The 19,925-nt window shown below is 50.5% G+C and overlaps 1 protein-coding gene across 1 annotated transcript; it reads left to right on the top strand.

The window, feature by feature from the left end:
• Positions 1-11,191: 11,191 nt before the first annotated feature.
• LOC132087017 (serine/threonine-protein kinase PAK 1-like) lies at positions 11,192-19,568 on the top strand (the record flags this gene model as incomplete). Its single annotated transcript, XM_059493042.1, has 6 exons — positions 11,192-11,298; positions 11,983-12,100; positions 12,800-12,899; positions 13,300-13,496; positions 17,719-17,772; positions 19,512-19,568. Coding segments are annotated over 6 exons (633 nt in total), but the record flags the coding sequence as incomplete, so codon positions are not given.
• Between the last annotated feature and the right edge of the window lie 357 nt (positions 19,569-19,925).

Below are 19,925 nucleotides of genomic sequence, written 5' to 3'. Positions count from 1 at the left end.
ACGTCATGTTGAGAAACAATTGTACAATTGCTTTCCTATATTAGGTATCCCCTTAGCAATTAAGACTGACAATAGTCCTGCTTCGTGTTCCTTAAGATTCAATTTTCTGTAATTTTGGGGTATTTGACGTGACACTGGTATTTCTCACAATCCTACTGGACAGGCAATTATTGAGCGTGCCCATCAGATGTTCAAGGACATGCTGCAAAAACAAAAAGTGGGAACTCCAGGGTTATCCCCTGAGGAAAAAACAGCTAAAGCCAATTTTGTGCTTAATTAGCTCAGAACAACAGGAGATAGGGAAGATGCACCTATTCTTGTGCATCATGCCCTCACAGATAATCCAAGGGAGGAATTGCCTGACGGCATTCAGGTCATGTTCACAAGTCCAGGACAGGGGTGTGGCAAGGACCAGCTACGGTCAAATGAAGAGGAAGAAGTTCTATGGGCTTACTTACAGATAAAGGCGTTTGTTGGATTCCAGCCACGTGGACCTTCACTTCCCTCACAAGTTGTAAATCAGATAGAAAATGCTTGATATCTGCATAGTTGTGCATGTAAGCCATGGCTTAAAGTTCATTGTATCAAGTGTAACTAAAAAACTTGGCAACGAGTTTGTCAAGAACATAATTGAGCAGTGGTCCGAGGGAAAAGCAAAAATTTCAGCCTATCAACCTAATATGCAATAACTGCTCTTACACACTTAACACTAGTACCCCGAGAATGGCATTAGCTAAATTTTTAAGGCATAACTCAAGAAGATATCAGAGTTTTCTCTAAGATGTATCTTTGATAGAAATATATAAGCAAAGATTGTTACTGCAATAGCAGTTTAAACTTGCTTTAATTGCTGTAGTAAATCAAATTGTGCTAGAGAGCAACATAATAGCTACAGAATGTAGAGTAAGAATAGCAATACCACAAACACATCTAAAGCAGTTTGGGCAAAGCGCAGGCGTGATGGACCACAAGGGCGACAATGGCACCAGTCTGGAAAATATTAACAATGTTGCTTAGCGGAGTGATTAAGGAAACGCAGGGTGTATACAAAATAGAGCAGCGAGCTAACATGAGGGTTACATAGGCTAACAGAACAAGGCAAGAATCTCTCTGCCTATCACTAGCTCCACCTTCGGATCCATTTGGCACCTGTTTAATTGGCATTCCTTCAGACTCAATGGAAGAATTGGGAAATTAGACCAGAGCTCAAATTTATGGCAGCTTAAGTAAGGCCTGTTCAAATTGGTGCACTAATCAAAATGGGATGATCACAGAAATTTGGTGTGAAAAACAAAGCATCACTAGAAATCCGTTAGGAATTCAGGCATTTACAATCGTTCAAGGTTTAAATACTACAAGTCAGTGACCACAGGAATTGGATATTTTGGGATCAGTGCCAGGAAATTACTGTTTGTTCTATGAGTACCACCGGGTTAAAGAGCTGATTATGGAGAAATCAGGAAGACTCGGCGATGACGGCACTTGGATATCTCCTGTTTCTTCCTGGTATTACAATACCATGGCATACTGAGCCAATTGGACATGGTTGTTTCCCTAAAACCAAAATCTGCAAGGATGTCACCTCCTGGAGTTTTTCTCATTTGTGGAGATAAAGCTTAGCCTGAGACTCCTGAGAAAGCATGAGGAGGACTGTGCTATTTTGGGAAACTGACACTGTTTGCCCCTAGCATTCAACAGATGCTTGACATCAGGCGCAAATTCCAATGTTCAAAACGTACTGTGCATCTATTAGGCTGAGACTGTAAGGATAATGTAGAATTGTAGAATACGCCTTTGGTTCTACTGGCATCACTTTTTTCACCAAGAGTAGCTTCATCACAGGCCCTTACACAATTCAAACGATTGGCTTGTTGGACAAACAAATAAATTAACATTACATCTGCCATACTGAATGAGCTTACCACTGATGTAGGTAGCATACACCATGCTGTATTACAGGATAGAGCTGCAATAGTGTTTTTGTTGCTAGCACAGAGAGATGGGTGTGAAGATTTTGAAGGGATGTGTTGCATGAATCTCTCTGAGCACTCTGAATCTATGGACAAGCAAGTGTCATTGCTTAAGGAGAACATGATACAGCTGACAGTTGTTCAGAATTCTTTTTTTTGATGAGTGGCTAAAATCCTGGGGAATAAGAGGCTGGCTCAAGGACTTAGTATGCTTTGGTATTAGGTATTCTTGCCTATGTAATGAATAAATAATTTTATATATTATAGGCTTTGTATTTCATTCTTTTATCAGTTCTGCTAATAGTGCCTTGCTTACTATGGTGTGTGCAAAAGGAAATTGACCGTGCTTTTAAATCAGTCTGGCTTCTGCAAAAACAAAAACGGGGAACTGTTGAAGATATTTTGCAGGTGGAGGAATTTTTGCAAGACAACGGCCGTATTCAGCTGATGCACAATCCAGCCTGCTTGTAATAATGGACACTGAACACGTTCAGTGGGGTCAATATATCCTTGAAGAAGATGAAAGAAAAAGAGTCATCAGGACTCAGCAAGTTTGTCAGCAAGCTTGAGAAAGTGAGCCATGGGTGGGCCATACAACCCCAGCAAGATGCGTGAAAACTTAGATAATCCAAGCAGCATTCTATTTTAGATGTGTGAACAGCTAGGATTAACCAATCATGTATTAGCTAGAGACGTGTGGACAGTAGAGATTTATTATAGATAGTCTTTTTAGGAACAATAAATTTTTCTTCACTGGATCATATTGGTTATGGTGTGATGCCCATGAACCTCCGCACCCCGCACTTAATGGTGGGTTGGTGTTGCCCAGAAAATGTACACATTTGGGGAAGTGCCCTTGGAAGAGAGGGGCTTGATTGCCAAGGAAACTGCTTCCCCAGGAGCCCCCAAAGAGACAGGTGCAAGTGTCTCCATTTGACTTCCTGTGTTTCCTTCAGTTCTTGCACTTGGCTGAGAGGCAGGGGAAGGATGTGAAGAGCAGCTTAGGCATCTGCCTAAGCATCCAGAGACCAAGCCAAGCACCTGTGGCAGGGTTTGTTGCCCACCTTTGAGCACAGGTCTGAGCCGGATCCTGTTTGTCCAGCCGAGTGCCCCAAAGCTCTCTTGGGGAGCTGTGAATTCAAAGGCCTGATGCACACATTCATGCCACCTCCCCTATCTGGTGAGTTTTACCTCTTGGCAAGATGTGTTTGCCCCGTGCTTGCTGGAAGCTGCTCTGCTCCAGAGCCACCAGGGAGCTGGGCTGTGCTGGCCTGGCACTGTGGAGAGTCCTCCCCTGAGCACTTGGCTGGGCTTGGTGTGTCCCAGGATGTCTTAGACACTTGGGGCAATGGATTTGTTCCAATCAGAGGCATTTGGGGCAGGGTTGGTGCAGCCCACTTGGCAGCGTGTCCAAGGGCCCTTGCTGACATGGCGCAGCATGGTTACCATGGAACGGAATGGAACAGGGCCCTTTGTGACACGTGGTGAAGTGGCTGCTGGCGGTGACGAAGCAACGCCACAGTGCTCGGTGCACTAGACAGGACAGGACGTGCCTGAGCTGTGCTGTGAGGAGCCCCACACAGCCGGCTCTTTCGTCACTGACCCACAGCGATTCCGAGGTGTTTTTCCTGCAGCTGGCCTTGCAGCCAGACTGCGGGACTTGCTACCTCCGAGCATTTCCCAGGCATCTGTCTCAAAGGTGTCCTAGAGGCCAGAAAGCAGGATGGCAGGCCGAGTGCTCAGGCTCTTCAGGGTGCTTCGGGGGAAGAAAAAGAAAGGGCCTGCAGCCTCCCCAGCGCAGCAGCCTGCAGAGCCGGAGAAGTTGCAGCCAGTGCAGGACGGTGAGTGGCAGAGCTGGGCCGCAGGACTGGTGCCTGCGGCCGGCCTAGCCCCATCCCATCCCCGCCCCTATGGATGTGCCCACTGACAGGACGCAAGAGGGGCTGGGGCTGCCCCTGCTGGCCATGCTCTATCGGGGGCTGTCCCTGCCTGGGCCGTGCAGGGCTGTGCCGTGTTCTCCGGCCTTTCCCGCAGCCCCTCAGCTCTGGTTGCACTCGCTCTTTGCCAGATGCGGGCAAGGATGGGACACTGGAGCAGGACCCCACTCACGGCTGCTTCCACAGACCAGCGCAGGTACCTGCGGCCATCCACACCTGGGCTGGGCCTGCTGGCACTGTTTGGCCCAGCACCGCTCTTGGAGCAGGCCACGGAACGTCCCTTTCTTCCTGCCCTTCCTTCTGTTGCAGATACTGCGGAGGTTCCTGGGCCTTGGGCGCAGAAACACCAGCGCCGCAACAACCAAGGGCACGGCTGAGCTGCAGGCAGAGGCTGATGTCACTTCAGCCTCCCCGGAACGTGCAGCAGACTCTGTCAGGGCAGTGGCTGAGGGCAGGCCAGAGGCTGTCATGGCCCTGCAGGGTCTGCACTTGAACAAGCACAGTGCCAGTGCCCTGTCGGTTGTGTCCAGGCACCTGCTGAGCGAGTGCGGCGACAGGCTGCACCCAGAGCTCAGAGGCCACGTGGAGCTCAGCAAGGAGCCCTCGCTGGTGAGAAGGGGCAGTGGCTGATATCTACTTGGAACAGGAGGTAGTAGAACAGGAAGGCCATCTTGCAATGGTGCCTGCTGTTTCTGAAGTGAAATAGGCACCTTTGTGGCTAGCGAGCTGCGTGGGCAAGAAGGATGGCAGGCTGGCGGCCTTGAGCAGCTGAAGATGCGGCAGCGTGTGGCCAGGGGGCCAAGAAGGCCAAGGGCTTGGTGGCTGTGCCAGCAGCAGTGGGGCAGCAGGAGCAGGGCAGTGAACGTGGCCCTGTGCTGGGCAGTGCTGCGGCCACAGCTGGAGTGCTGTGTGCACTTGTGGGCCCTGGGGAGCAGAAAGTCATGGAGGGGCTGCAGCGTGTGCACAGAAGGACAGGGGAGCTGGGCAAGGGGGTGCAGCACAAGGCCAGGGAGGAGGTGCCGAGGGAGCTTTAGCCTGGACAATGGGGGGGGCTCATTAGGCACCTTCAGGTGGACTTCCATAGATTGCTGCCTTAGATCCATAGATCCAAAGCTCAGCACAAGGGCTGTTTCCATTCCAGACATCCCCTCACTGCATCCAAGTTCTTTAGACACTGGTGTGAGCAACACTTTCTTATTTTGTTTATTTGTTGGTTTGATAGAAAGAAAACCCTTGTGCAATTTCTCCTTCTCCAGGGAGCAAGGGAGCTTTGTCTCAATCTTTCCTGCCCTTTTACAGCACTGGCAGAAATTCTGCTAGAATTTTAGTTTGCAAAGAGGCAGTTCTGGATAATGCAGTATTTATGCACAGGAACACATAGTTTGGGGCAGGGATGTTTGTGCAGAACAAGCTGTTCTGGTGCCCGACCAGCCAGTAGGGCTTGCTTATCATTTTCAAGTTAACGGCTCCCGTGTTTTTCGGCAGCCCAGGGAATCAGTGTGTTTTGTGTTTGGGACTTGATCAGGAAATCAATGCGCTTGCATTCCAGCTGGCCCTCAGAGATTAGAGAAGGTGGGAGGGGCTGGGCTGCATTTCTGATTCCAGCCACTTTAGCACCATCAGTGTGGTCAAGTGCAAGAGAAGAACTTGCCCGAGCACAGATGCACAAAGAGTGCTGTTCCCTGTGCAGTGCTCTGGGTCTGATTGCATTCCATAAGGACCCACATGCTCCAGAGACCCCAAGAGTGTGGGTTACTGAAGCAACAGGAGAGCAAGTTCAGGATGGCTTCTGATTGGGGCACTGCTACCAAGTGATGATGTGTGACAGAAAGAACATTATTGATCCCGGGTGACCCCCACGTGGCGAAAAATGTGCTTTGACTCTGTGGTTTAAAAGTTTAAACAAAATCTTTATTAAGCTATGTTATATTACACTAGTACTATGTTAAAACTATACTATGGAAATACTATACTAAAAAGATACTAAAGCAAAACTAGTGACTGTCTCCGCACAGTCTTTTATCTAATTAGCTAATCAATCCAAACAACTGTCACTAAAATGCAATAACAAATCACTTACAGTAAACAATCGCTATAACACATTCTTCATGGACTAAACAACAAGAACAGCAAGTAGAGATAATATTTGTTTTCTCTTCTTCTCTAAGTTTCTCACTACACTTCCTTAAAAAAAAGCCTAGGAGAGAGAATTATATCTCTCTCCATTCAAAGAATGTAAATCACACAGTACAGTAAAGAGAGATTATAAAAGTGAGATCTGTCTATCTATCTATCTATTTGAATCTTCCTGGCTCTGCTCCAAAGCAGTGGAAGATGCAATGCTCACCTAAACGCATCCCTTCAGGAGAGACAAACAGGACATGGTAGAAGCAGAGGGAGGCCCTCCCCAGACCCTTGAGAAATGCCCCAACTTCCCTGTCAGCTGCCTGAGAGGCTCTTGCAGCTTCAGTCCCAGTTGGCCCCTGATTGTAGAGCCAGGGTCACTTTGGAATCTGTGCCTCCCCTCAAACAGAGAATGACCCAGCAGAGCAGCAGCACAGTGCTTTGGGAACGTGTGAGCCCAGCAGTCTTGGAGTCTTGGCCCACAAAGGTCATATGGGAAGCTGAAACCCATCTTCTCTCGCTTTCTGTGCAGGTGCTTCTTGAGAGAGAGCAGGAGCAGACTGCTTCATCAGAGATGCCATGCCAGACTCAGGGACAGCTGTTCCCAGCCCGACAGCAGGAAGAGCAGCTTGGGCAGCAGGTGGAAGAGCCACAGGAGAAAGGCCAGGTAAGCCTGACTGGCCAGGGCACAGAGGGAAGGGCAGGAAGAAGGGCATAAACCACAGCTCTTGGGACTGAGGAGGCCAGGAATCCCACAGGCACTGGAAGCACAGAGCCTTGGAATCTGCAGAGATCAGCCCTGGGACAGGAGGGTTACAGTGGAAGCAGATGTGGGTAGGGAAGCAGAAAGAAGTGGCTGAATCCATGTGATTTTGAGGCAAAAAGAGGGAAAAGCTGAGCCTGATGACAGCTTCCAGTCACTTGCTCTGCTTTTGTGTGCACAGAACATCAAGGTAGAACCACAAGTAGAGCTGCCTGAATCTCAGAGTGACATGGCAGTGAAGAGAAGGAATGAAGACATCCAAGCGGAGAAGAATGTCCCTATGCAGAGGGACAGTCAACAAGAACAGGTGAATGAAAGAATGGCAGCCGCTCCACTCATGAAAGAGAGTCCTTTCCGTTGTTGTTTACAGAACATGGACAAACAGGTGCCGGCACAACTGCAGGAAACTGAGGCTAGGATCAAGGCAAGGAAGAAGAGGCCAGACGAAAAAATTGAAATCATCAAAGAGAAAATTAATCGCCTCCTTCAGGAGTAAAAGGATTTAGAAAAGCAAGTGAAATAGCAATAGGCACTGCAGTCACCCAAGGGGTGGTTTCTGCCCTCCTTGCCTTTGCAGTGCAGAGCAGCAGGGGGGTGGGGTGTTGCCTCTGAGTGCCATCCTGATGAGGCCTCTGTCAGAGCTGCTCTCAAGGACACTTCCTGCTCTGCTGAATCGCAGCTGATGCTCTAGACAGTGGCATTACTCCCTTGGCCATTTAGCCAGCAGTCATCCCAATGAACTCCTGCTGGCTTCTTCCGGGTGACCTTGTTTCTTGAGGTGTTTTTGCAGGTGAACACGGTCACTCACATAGATTTGGAATACAGGCTACAAGCTGTCTGTAACCCTTGTGAATCTGCTCCTGTCCTTTACTTCTTCCCAGTCGATGACTCCTGGCTGACGGGGACAAGCTGTAGTCTCTGACTGCTTTGTTCTGTTTGACTTGAGGTGGAAGGTTCGCCATCCTACCTGGCAGCCTGCAGCGAGTTCCAGCAAGTGACGGGCAACCAAGAGCCCCGAGGCTGGCATGAGGCCCAGGAACAGTACCATCCAGAGATGCTGCAGGATAAGCACGTTCCGAGGAAGGTGCAGTAAAAGAGAATTTCATGGCAGGAGGTAGAACATTAGAATGAGGAGCTGCAAATGTATCTGCAGACCTAGGAGGGGGAAAGGAGTCTTTGAGAGGAAGTGGAGCGGTCGTTGCTGCAGTCATCCTTTAGAACAAGAAAGTGGCTATGAACTTGAGTAAAATCAGTCTTTGGTTTTGACCATTTGGTTTCACAAGTGGACATCCAAAGCAATCCAGTTGAAGAGCTCTGCATGTGGCAGACAGCAGCTTCCTAAGGGCTTGCATTTCAAATAGCAATCTCTCTTGCATTTCAGGGCAATCTCTGCCACACCTTCCTGACATCAACTCATTTCTTCTCTCAGATCTACACCAACTCTGACACTGAAGCTGTTGCAGCAATGCCGCCCCAAGGAGCCTTTGCTCCCCAGCCAAAGACGTGGAGCCTGAGCACTTGGTTCACCTCCCATGCTGACCCAGCTGCTGCTCTGCAACAGGAGATGGCGGGTGACTCCCTGGAGCAACACAGTACGTCTGCTGTCTTTCTTATCTGAGGGACAGTGTATTGTGTGCACATGTCAGCACAGCTGTACCAAAGGGCTCTCCTCACTTCAGGGTCACAGAAGTGCTGGCATTGCTCCAAGGCAGCAAGAGAGAGCTCTGGGTGTTCCTGCTGCCTCAGAGGGCAGCTTAGGCTGGCTGGAGTTTGCCTGGGCTTCCCTCTCTACCAAAGGCAGAAGCAGGAATTGTTCCTGCATCAGCAGAAGGCTGTGACTGCTTGAGTTCTAGCCACTGGTAGAAGCCCTGCTGAGATCAGTCTCTAGAAGAACAAATCAAGCCCTTTGTGATTCTGCAGCACAACCCAATGAATCTGCTTCTTGCCTGTAACAGCTGCCAGTGCTGTGCTCTCAGATAAGACCTGGTAGAGTTGAGAAGAGAGCCCAGGGGATTCTGTGTCTACCATCACCTGTTGGGACAAAAAGGGCACTGATCCACACCTCGGTGGGGCTGATCTCAAAGCCCATCCTGTTGTGTCCTGAATGGGGGCAACAGCTTGTACAGGGCTCAGGCTCACTCTGGCTTCTTCCCATCAGTGCCTGTCAGTGCTCATGCTTGGCCTTTGCCAGCCTGGTTGTGCTCGCTGCCCCGGCCCTGAGGGCTGCAGGGACTGCAGAGGCTGGAGCCTTCCTTAGCTGGGAGGGTCCCGCTGCTGCCCGGCTGCTGCGGCGCGGAGCTGCCTGAGGCAGCAGCCCCTTCTCTGGGCCGGCTTCTGCCTTGCATGGCCTGGACTCACAAGAGGGTTAGCATCTCCTCTGGGCAGCTCTCTGTGTCACAGGGGTGCCTGAGGAGCACTGCTGTCCCTCTGTGCCCGTGCCCGCCATGCCGAGTTGGGAAGATGGGGAGGTGTGCGGTGCCGAGAGTGCGAGTGCAATGGGAGCGACTGATCCGCGCTGTCAGGGTGAAGAGAAGCGGCGTGGTTCTTCACGCGGGGCACGGGCAAGGGCGTCTTTGAGCTCAGCCTGCTCATAAAGGGTGAGGGTCCTGATGCTGAAAGCCCCGTCACGATTGGTTCTGGCTTGAGCTGCTCTGGTTTACAACTGCGAAGGCATTCTATTGGCAAACTGCTGCAAGGTGGAAAAGATGGGAACACTTGGCAATATTCCTCCTGTTCTGAACTTGACATCTGTTCAGAGGAATTGATTCGGGATGTGCAGGTGCATTTAATCTTAGCAAGTGGGAAACCTTTTCTAAATCTCGCAGTGTTTATTCCCAACAAAACAAAGGCACTCTTAGTTCCAGCTCTCCTCAATGTTTCTAGAGGACAAACTTACTTGCTTTGGTATGTATTCTCTTCTGGTCTCAGTGTAGTCTGAATCTATCTCCCTGTGCTTCCCTGTGTGTCTGCTGCCAAGAGGTCTCTCACTTCAAAGGATGCAAGAAATCAGTCTCTGTGCCAGCCAGACCTGTGCTGTGGTCGTGCTGTTCTTTTCTTGTTGTTCCAGTTCCTGTTCCTGTTGTTGTTAGCCACCTCAGAGCTGGCTAACAAAGGGAGGGCTCAGAGCCCCAGACAGTGGGGCTGCCATTTGTATCTCTGAGAAGGTGGGATCTCTGCTTTAAAGTGAACATCTTGCATTTTGTTTCCCTCAGGCAGAATGGTGAAGACGGAAAATCCTATCATCAAATACATTGAACTGGAAAGTATTGGCAGTGGGTGAGTCCAAGCAATGCTAATTTTACAAAACTATGCATCAGGTGTTTTGCTGGTGGAATAGGTATCAAGCGTGAAGTCAGACAAGCTGCAAATGTGTTCAGGCACTGGGCTTAGATTGTCAATGCTGATCAGAATTTCTAATTGTGCTCAGAAGGCATTGTCCAGAACATCTCCATGCTTCCAGAGTCCTGCAGCTTTTAGGCATTTACAGCAGAGATCTCCTGTGTGGGCTGGCTTTCAGTGCAAGATCTAAATGGCTTCTCCTTTCTCTGCTTCTCTTTTGTTTCTAGGAGTTTTGGAGATGTTTTTAAAGCACTCGACACTGCCACAGGAGGAGAGGTAAATGTCAACAGCCCCTGCAGACTCTGCTGCTCTTGAGGGGCTTTCCCCACAGCTCCCCTCTGGTGTGAGCTGTGGCTGGAGTTTGGCTAGAGCCGTGCTGAAAAAGCACAAGAAGCACGGACTGGTGCCAGTCTGCAAAATACATTTGGCACTTTGTCCTCCTCAGCTGCCGGAAGGAAGGCACGCAGGGCAGCGCTTCCTTTCAGACAAGGACGCGCTCACTCGCTCTCCATTGCTAAAACAAAGGTGGTGCCTTAGAGCACCTCCCTGCTCTTTGGGGCTACAGCTTCGGAGTCCTGAATTCTCGATTCTGGCTGCCAGCAAATCCATCGGAAAGTTACTGGTAGTTCCTTAGCCACCTGCAGTGTTACCCTTGGCAATTGCACATAGGGAGAGATCTGCAAGTGCCCTAAAAGCCCTAAGCCCTGCCCATTGCCCAAGATGTATCCACCGAATATTAAGGCATGGATTACTTCTTCTGAATCCTAGAAAGAGCAGCAGAGAGTGTGGTCAGAGGTTTGTGGGTGATAGTTGAGACACAACTGTTACCAAGTGGACAAGGCAAAATGTCAGCGGCCCCACATGTTCTGTAACTGGCTCCCAAGGGAGCAGAGAAATGGGCTGTTGGAATGTCATTTCCTAATTACTGCAGTGCCTAATCACAAGGCAGTTTGGCACAGCTCAGCTGTATCATTGCAAAATCACTCGCTTCATGTGCGTTGTTGTCTCCTGCCACCAACTGCTCAAGTTACTGATTTTCAATGTCATTTTAGGTGGCCATAAAGAAAATAAATCTTCAAGGACCGAGAAGGATGGAACGAAGCATTAATGAAATCCAAATCATGAAGAGGTACAGGAGTCCCAATGTTGTGAATTTTTTAGACAGGTGAGTGGTTCTGGTCTTATCCCATGTGTGCATTTACATACAGCAAACATAAGAGGTTAAAAACCCACTTTGGTCAGTGGCAGATAGTAGAGCTGTCAATTTTTATTTATTCATATCTCTCTACTCATCTCCAATGGATGAGAAGAGAGTGCATCCCTTCTGCATGAGTCTTCCCTGGCACACCTAGTTTGAAAATTATTCCAAAATTATTCAAAATCTGGATCAGCTGTATCTTCCTTAGTCATCAGCCTCGAAGTTTACTGCCTCCACATATTTTTGGGATTGATTTTTTCAAGTTTCTGAAGTGCTGATGAACCGTCCTAAAATGGATTTCCCTTGGATTGTTGCCACTCTTTGCCATTGCTGGGCATGCCAGGAAGACTAGGTGCTTATTTCCAGAAACACCATGCCTGACCTGGGCTGTTTCTAAACTGGGCTGGTTTTTTACCTGGGCTGTTTCTAAACTGCATTTTTCACTCACTAGCCATCTAAGACATCTCCTTTTTCACAGCTGTGCTTTTCTCCTTGAGACTGCAAAGATTGCAAACAATGCACAGCCAAGAGGGAATATCTATTGCTATGATTCTGTCCTTGTCACAAAGGCATTTGGAAGTAAGAAACCTGGAGGCAAAAATCAACGTAGCCATGCATGCTCATCTCCACGGCCTTCTTTCCTTCTTTCAGCTACCTTGTGGGTGAGGAACTCTGGCTGGTGCTGGAGTACATGGACGGAGGCACCCTGAACGATATCCTCAGCACGACCGCTCTGTATGAAGATGAGGCAGCAGCAATCAGTCGGGAGGTCAGCAATCCCATCTGTGTTTTCAAGGGCTTGGGCAGGATTGTCTGGGAAACAGGGGCTCAGACCTGCAGTGATTTCCTGTGCCAAGCTTTGGTTCTGTGTTGCTGGTGTGCTATGGGCAAGAAAAAGCATCTCAAGTGAAAGGCCTGCCAGTGCTCCTGCACTCCCTGTACTCAGTGCCAGTACTCTTCTCTCCTGCTGTTGTATTCTCGCTCGGGCTCATGTATTTGTATTTGCTGTTCTCCACCTTGCCTCTCTAAATGTTTGCCTGGAGTCTGTCTTCACTGCATTCCTTGCCTGTGAAAGCAAAGGTGCTGGTGGCAGGATTTGAAATGATCAGCAAAGAAAAAAGAGAGAGACTCGTTTCTCTCAGGCCTCAGCATACAAGGACAGGAGTGCAGCCAAAAGGCTCTTTGCTTCTGAGCACATGCACTGCAGCAGCAGTCATCTTGGCTGGTTTGTAGGGCACAGTTTATAACAGCAGGTGCTGTTGCTCTTTCAGAAGCTGACATGCCTTTCCTCAGAAAGGTCCTGCTCTTCAAGTGCTGGAGCAGCAAGCTCTTCCTCTCAGTGGCACTGTGTTCTGCCATTACTGCCCATTCCCCTGCAGAGGGAATCTTTTAGATTCTTTGTTGCCTTTCTTGTGGGATGAAATCACATCACTCATTTTTGCCCTCCTCTTTCTGTTTTCTCTCTCAGTGCCTGCAAGGACTGCATTTTCTTCACTCAAACCATGTGATCCATCGAGATGTGAAGAGTGACAACATCCTTCTCAGAACCGATGGTTCTGTCAAGCTGGGTCAGTGTATTCTTGGTCAGGAGCAGCATTCCAGGGATGTGGGTGTGGGGCTGCTTGGAGTGACAGCCAGCTCCTCAAAAATGGTGCTGGTGGCAGCGCAGGGACACCCACTGTGAGCTGAGGGCACAGTTGCAACGTGCACAGAGGTAGGACAAGGAACAAGCAGTCAAGAGTGGCCTTGCTCTGTGTGTGTCCCTTCCAGAGGGAGGGAGTTACAAGTCTAAAGCTTCCAAAGAACAAAAGACACTACTGGCGACAGTGTAAAAAATGGGGGGAGTTTAAAAGTCGCCAATGCCAGGAGATTCAACAGCACATTTTCCAACTTCTACTGGGCAATTCTTTGGCTTGCTTTCCTAATTGCACAGAATTCAAATAGAAACAGGTTTTGCTTTCTCCTCAGGTGATTTTGGCCTCTCTACTCAGCTCAGCCCTGAGCAGAGCAGACGGTGCTCGGTAGTCGGGACTCCTTGGTGGCTGGCGCCAGAAGTGCTGACAAGTCAACCATATGGTCCCAAAGTGGACATATGGTCTTTTGGAATCGTGGGGATTGAAATGATCGAACAAGAACCTCCCTACTGGAACCAAAGTCCCATCACGGTAAGGAGCAAATACTCACTGATCCCACTGTCTTTCTCACCTGTCCCTTGTCCTGCGTGCCATTGGGCAAAAGCCCATTGCCATCTGCCTGAACTACTTCCACCAAGGTCCCCTCCTAAAAATGTGCCTGCAACACATCAGCATCTGCTGTAGTTTTGGTTTCAGCAGTGGGGGAACTCAAGCCTTACCACATGCAAACAAACTCCAAACAAACTCTCTTCTCAGGCAACACTTTCCTTTGGCTTTTAAGTGGTTCCAGTCCTTTGGCTGTGGAGATGGCCTTAATAGCAGAAAAGAAGCATCTGACAACTGCTGTTATCTTTCCAGAAATGAAGGAAGGCAACACAAACCCAACAAAGTTTCTAAAACTGTGGTCTTTAGAGATGAACCTAACTCCCTGTACAGTTTCTTCTCACTGGGAAACATGCCTGAAACCTGGGCATGAGAGTGTAAAGGCCACTGAGTCTCTTCTGCTTCCTGTACAGTGCTGCTGAAACACTCAGTCACTGTGTTTCTCTCCTAGCCAAAGGCACATTCTCTGTGTCACCAAGCCAGAGCCTGGTGATGTGGAGAGCCTGCCAAAACCTCCCATTTCTTTCCAGGCCCTTTCTGGCATGGGCCTATCATTAATGCATTGACTTGAGTAGCCAAATGAGCAGAGGGTGGCCATAGGGATGGCACCTCTCCTTCTTCTGACCATGACAATTTTTCTTTTGCTGCAAAATGGGAAGCTGCAATTTTCAGACTGCTGAGAGACAGAGCTGCAGGTGGCTCGTTTGTGCCCAAGCAGCAATTTTCATCCCAATACATTTGTGCAGGCATCTAAATGTGTCTCTGTTGAAGATGAGATTGTAAATGTTTATTTCCTTACCTGGGGATTAATTGATGGATTCCCTTTCTTTCCTTCCAATTACCATTGTTTTCAAAAAAAGCACAAAAGGTATGATGAGTTTTGTTCTTGGGCACGTGCGCTTAAAGGACCAACAAGCACTGCAGACATGCCTTTCATGTACTAACCCTTGAAATTAGTTTGTATAGCACAGTCCCTCTTCCAAAAAGCCTCTCAAGCTGGTGTGAATCCTTATGGAAGCAAATGTGCGTTTTCTGATGTAGTTCCCATTAACTAGCACAGTCAATGAAATCAGCTGCCAAGGCAAGATCTGTGGGATGGTGGAAAAGCTGTGGCTGCATCGGGTTTGGGTTTTCTGGTTGGTAAAGGAAAATGATCTCTGGGTCTCTGCCAGGGCAGAAACTGCCACTGAAGAACAGAGGTTAAACAAAGGGAGGTGGGAGAGCACTTAGAGATGTGAAAGCAGCAAGTGGAGCCTGGTGTCTCCTTTTTCTCCAGGCTACACAACTGATAGCCACAGTAGGGACCCCACGGCTGCAGCAGCCCAACCGATTCTCGCCTTGCCTGCATGACTTCCTGAGCTGCTGCCTGCAGACAGACGAGGAGCAGCGCTGGTCTGCCAGGGAGCTCCTGCAGGTAAAATGGGAAGGGGCTGCAGGTGAAACAGGTTCTGAGGCATGGGCTCCTCCTCCACTCAAGTCCAAGGCATCAGATGAGCCCCCTTCCTCCTCACCTCCATTCTTGGTGCTCTTCAAATGAAAATGATGAGGAATCCTAGACTGGGCTGGGCTGCCAGGGCCCTGTAAAGGTCCTCTGGTGAAAGTATCCTGCAATGAGCAGGGACATCTTCAAAGAGATCAGGTTTCTCAGAGCCCTTTCCCACTGGAGCCGGAATGGCAGCAGGGATGGGGCTCCTAAAAGCTCTAGCGGGCAACCAGTGCCAGAGTCACACCATGCTCCGAGTAAACAAGTTCTGATTAGATCCTGTTTGTGTTTAAAAATATTCACCCACATCCTATTGTAACTGGCCCTGTTAAAAAATATGTCCCTCACTTTCTTCAAAGCCACTCTGAAGTCTTGGAAAGTGGCAATAAAGTCTCCCTGGGGCCTGTTCTTCACAAAACTGAGTAACTCCACCTCTCTCTGCATTTCCTGAGTCAGAGAGCTCCTCTGGCTGTTTTGGTCGCCCTCTTTTGTCATTTGGTGGGGTGCTCAGTTTTATCTAATGGCAAAAGAATTGAAGTAGAGCAATGCAGGGTACAGAGACATGAAATGGTGGTGCAGGAACCCAAGGAAGCCAGTCCCAGCCTAGGGGTCAGAGATTTGGCTGTTGCCAGGAGGGGTCCTGGGGTGCTCACTGTGAGCCTCCCGGGGGCCCTGGTTTGTGCCCCCCAGCCCACCCTTAGAGGTTTCTGCCACGGGACAGCTGGGAAGGACTTGTACCAGCCCCATCTGCTGCCTGGCACGCTCAAGCAGACAGGAACTGTGCCAGAGTTAGTGCCAGGTTGTGTGGCAGAGAGGGAACTGCAGGGCCCAGTGCCACTGGGCTGGCCCTGCTGGGAAGGAAGGTGCCATCCAGCACACGAGAGGCAGGGCATGGAAAGGTAGCCACTGCTCTGTCTCCCTGTGGGAATCAGCACAGTGCCTGTCTTTCAAAGAGAGGGACCAGTGTGAGGCTTTAGAGATACCTGAAAAGAAGAAACTCCAAGGACAGAAAGCACCATTTCTAGAGCACTGGCAGGGCAAAAATCCTAGCAAGATGAAGACACCTGGATAAATGGATGAGTGGGATTCTGGGCCACATTTGCCCGTGATGGCTAAGTCTGGCGCATAAAGATGGAGGTCTAGATGGTCCCATTGGTCCTCTTCCTGCATCCTTCTATAAGACAGAGGAATCCTATGAAGCACTGAGCTTGTAAAGTCATGTTGTTGATTTGTTGATTTGTTTTTTTTTCCCTTTGGGCAGCATCCATTTGTAACATTTGCTGAGCCTGCGTCCAGCCTGGTGCCGCTGATTGTTTCAGTGAAGAAGAGGAGGGAGACAAGAATGTGACAATCACATCAGGACCATTTATTCGTCAACCACTTTAGAGTAGGGTTGTAGGTTAGGATTAGGATTAGGATTAGGATTAGGATTAGGATTAGGATTAGGATTAGGATTAGGGTTAAGGTTAAGGTTAGGGTTAGAGTAGGATTGTCTAATAGGAGTGCAGAGTAGGATTGGAAATGAATACAGTTTCTGAAACCACAAGTCACCTTGAAGATTCCCTTCCTTCTCACTCTGCGAATACGCTCAAGAATTTCTTCTGAATTGTCTGTTGTTTCTTAAAGGGGGAAAGTGACACAATGTCTTTGACATGGTGTGAAAGTGGGGAAGAAGGATGTTCTTCATTCATCCTCTCCAGACCACACTGCCTTTGGAATCTGGCCCACTGGTCTGTTTTTGGCCAGCTTTGGTATTTCTATTTGAGGCAGAAAGGGCAATGGCATTTGAAGTCAAAACCAAAAGAAGAATGAGGCAGCCAAACACCCTGTGCAGATGCAGGCCTTCAGCTGTGACTGGAGAACATTGGGGCTCCTGCAACTTGGATTTGTATCCCAAAATGCAATAATCTCTTTGGCTGGAGGAGAGCCTTGCTCAAGTGAGAAAGCAGAAAGATCAGAGAGGGTGCTCGGGAAGGTCTCCTGTGGTGCAGAGCTGTCAGCGCCTGTGAGGTGAGAGCGGGCCCAGCCTTGGCTGGGGTGGAGCCCCAGCAGAGCCCCGGCACAGGCCGGAGCAGGCTGAGCCCCGGCAGAGGCAGGCTGGAAGGAGGCCCTTGGAGCTGCAAGAGGCAGCAGCCGGGCCCTGGGTGCCTGTTCCCGGCAGTGGGCGAATCCTCCGCTCTCAGAGCCCAGGTGGCAGCTGGCTGCTGCCGAGGGGAAGCGCAGCCGTGCTGGGCACAGCCCACCCTGGACGCATTGGCCATCTGGAGTGTGCCCAGGAGCAGAGAAAGATCAAGGGCAGCCGAGGGTTGCTGGGCTGCCTGAGGATTCCTCCTCTTCTGCCGGCTGCCCTGCAACTCCTGGCAAAGGTCAGCAGTGTGTGCAGCACTCTGGGCACCAGGGCAGGGAGCCGGGCTGCTCGGCAGGCTGGAGCACAGGGCAGCCTCCTTCAGGCATGGCTCTTGTGCCAGGGGAAGCGAGGCCAGCGTGAGGCAGGGACAGCTTGGCAGGGCACATCTGCAGGAGCCAGCGCCTCACGCAGCTCTGGGAGGAAGCGCCCGCAATCCTGCAGTTCTGCACTGAGCCCGAGCAAAGGGGTGAGATGCAGAGTGTTTGGCAGGAATATTCAGGCCCACCAGGCCAGCCTGCTTTGTGCTCTCTGGCCCACAGCAAGCGCTGTTCAATGCAGCTCACACCTCTATTGCAGGGCTGTTCTTCTTCTCAGTAATCATCGCTCAGCTGTCTCTCACTGACATATTGCTGGCTGAAGACCTGTCTCTTCCATATCCCCTATAAAAAGACCTTACCTTAGATTCTCAAATTTAGCATGCATGCATGCCTGTGTTAAAAACAACCCCCACAAATCTTTAGGAAAATCAAGACATTAAAGCAGATTTCATTTATCAAACCCACAGCAACTGCGTAGAAATGTGGGTGTATGAGCCTTTCTTCAAAATTTTCTTAAGAAGATCTCTAGAGTAATTTTTGAGAGATAAGTATGCTGCCCCTAAAAAGTCCAGATTACTTGGCAAGGGGTAATTAGTCATCCATTAAGCATTCCAGCAGTTGCGTAGCATTTTCTTCTGATAACTGATCCCTGGATATTGCAACCAGCTTCTGATTTGTGTCTGCCCACTTCTTTTCCATGTTCTGAGCCAAGAGCAATAGTATCCTTGTGAGTGCATCTGAACACACTGGACACTGACACCTCATCCTATTGCCTATGTTCTCCCATGGAAGATTCCTTGCTCTTTTTTCTCTGCCACCAAAGGGGATCTGCAGTCCCTGCCGGGCACTGCTCGCTGTGGGTTGTCCAGGCAGAGGCGATGCTCTGGTGCACCTGGCGCAGGTGAGCCTCGGGCCCGGGCAGGGAGCGATGCTCCGAGCTGCCGCGGATCCGGCGGCGAAGCCGAGCGGTGCCGTGGCCTGGCTGGGAAGCCGAGCGGCGCCCGTGGCGCTGCCTCCCCGGGCAGGGCTGTGCTCTCAGCGCCGCCGGGGCTGCCGAGCAGCGCTTTCCACGCGCCTCCGCCTCCGGAGCCAGCCCCGCAGCCGCACTCTCCCGAACCGCACTGACCCGCGCCCGTTCTCGGCCTGGCTGCAGGACTCCGTGATTCCGGGCTCTCCGGGTTCCCAGTCCACTTGCAGGAGCCTCCGCTCCTGGACCCCCGCCCTGGGCTTTCTTCTCCTACGTCTTTCCCAGGCCCTGTCCACTCTACTCCGGATCTCCCCCCCTTCACAGGTTGTCCTCTGTCTCCTGGGTTCTCCCTCCTCTCTCGGGTTTTCCCCAGTCCTAAGCTACCCCTTGTCACAAGCTCCCTCCTTTCCCTAGCTGTAGCCAGTGGTTTTATTTGTCTCCCTGGATCTCCCCTTCTCCCGATTAGTCCTCCCTCTTCCAGGATCTCCCCCCTCTCCCAGGGCTCTCTACTGTCTTGGAAGGCTACCCACCCTTTCCCAGGGACCTCATCCCCCCTGTCCCGTGATCTCCCCTACTCCCGGGCTCGACCCCCTCTCCTGGGATTTTCTCCTTCCTCCCAGCATCTCTCCCCTCTCCCGCTCACTCCTCCCTCTGCCAGGTCTCTCTCCCCTCTGCCGGGATGTCCGCCCGTTCCCGGAGCGCCCCATGCCCCCGGCCCCTCGCCGCCCGTCCCTCGCCGCCTCGGCCGGGCCGCTCCGGGGCCGCGCTCGGAGCGCAGCGGGGCCGGGCCGGGGCCGCCGGGGCCGCGTCAGCTCCGCCCCGCGGGAGGAGCCGCGACAGCGCCCCGGCAGCGGCCCCGCACAGTCGGAGCGGCCCCGGCTGCGCCCGGAGCTGGGCCTGGGAGGGGCTGCGGCCTGTGAGAGCTGCTCCGGGCTCGCTCCGGACACGAGGAGCTGCGACCTGTGCTCGCTTTGTACCCTCAAGGCTGCCGGATGCCTTGCACTAAAGCTGGACTGCCCGGGCTATTCCGGTCTCTTCTGGTCCTCAGCTGAGTATTGCTGGCCGCGGGTCTCTGTACGAATCACGAAAGGGACGGGACTGCTGAGGAACGCTCCTGGAGCTGTTTGTTTTCCAGCATCAGTCTTGTTACATGGTTGTTACAGTGGGAAGATGCCAGCAGCTTACATCCCTGGCAGCAGGCAATCAACTTACTTGAAAAGTTTTTTGACCACTCACACAAAGCAAGAGCATATTGACAGTAGTTCTGTGCAACCACTATAAGCACACGTAGCTTTTGTTAAAACACTGCTTGCTTATTTCAAACACTGTACCTGCTTTTGAGCCTTAAAACACAATGCACAGAGCTCCATTATTGTGGTAAATAGGTATCATTCATGCTGATAAAATTTGAAAGAGTAATTGATACTGATACAGTAATTAATATTTGAGAATAATAAATAGT

Source organism: Ammospiza nelsoni, chromosome Z (assembly GCF_027579445.1).
Source record: "Ammospiza nelsoni isolate bAmmNel1 chromosome Z, bAmmNel1.pri, whole genome shotgun sequence".
Taxonomy (NCBI): Eukaryota; Metazoa; Chordata; class Aves; order Passeriformes; family Passerellidae; genus Ammospiza; species Ammospiza nelsoni.
This window is presented reverse-complemented; position numbering and strand designations above follow the sequence as displayed.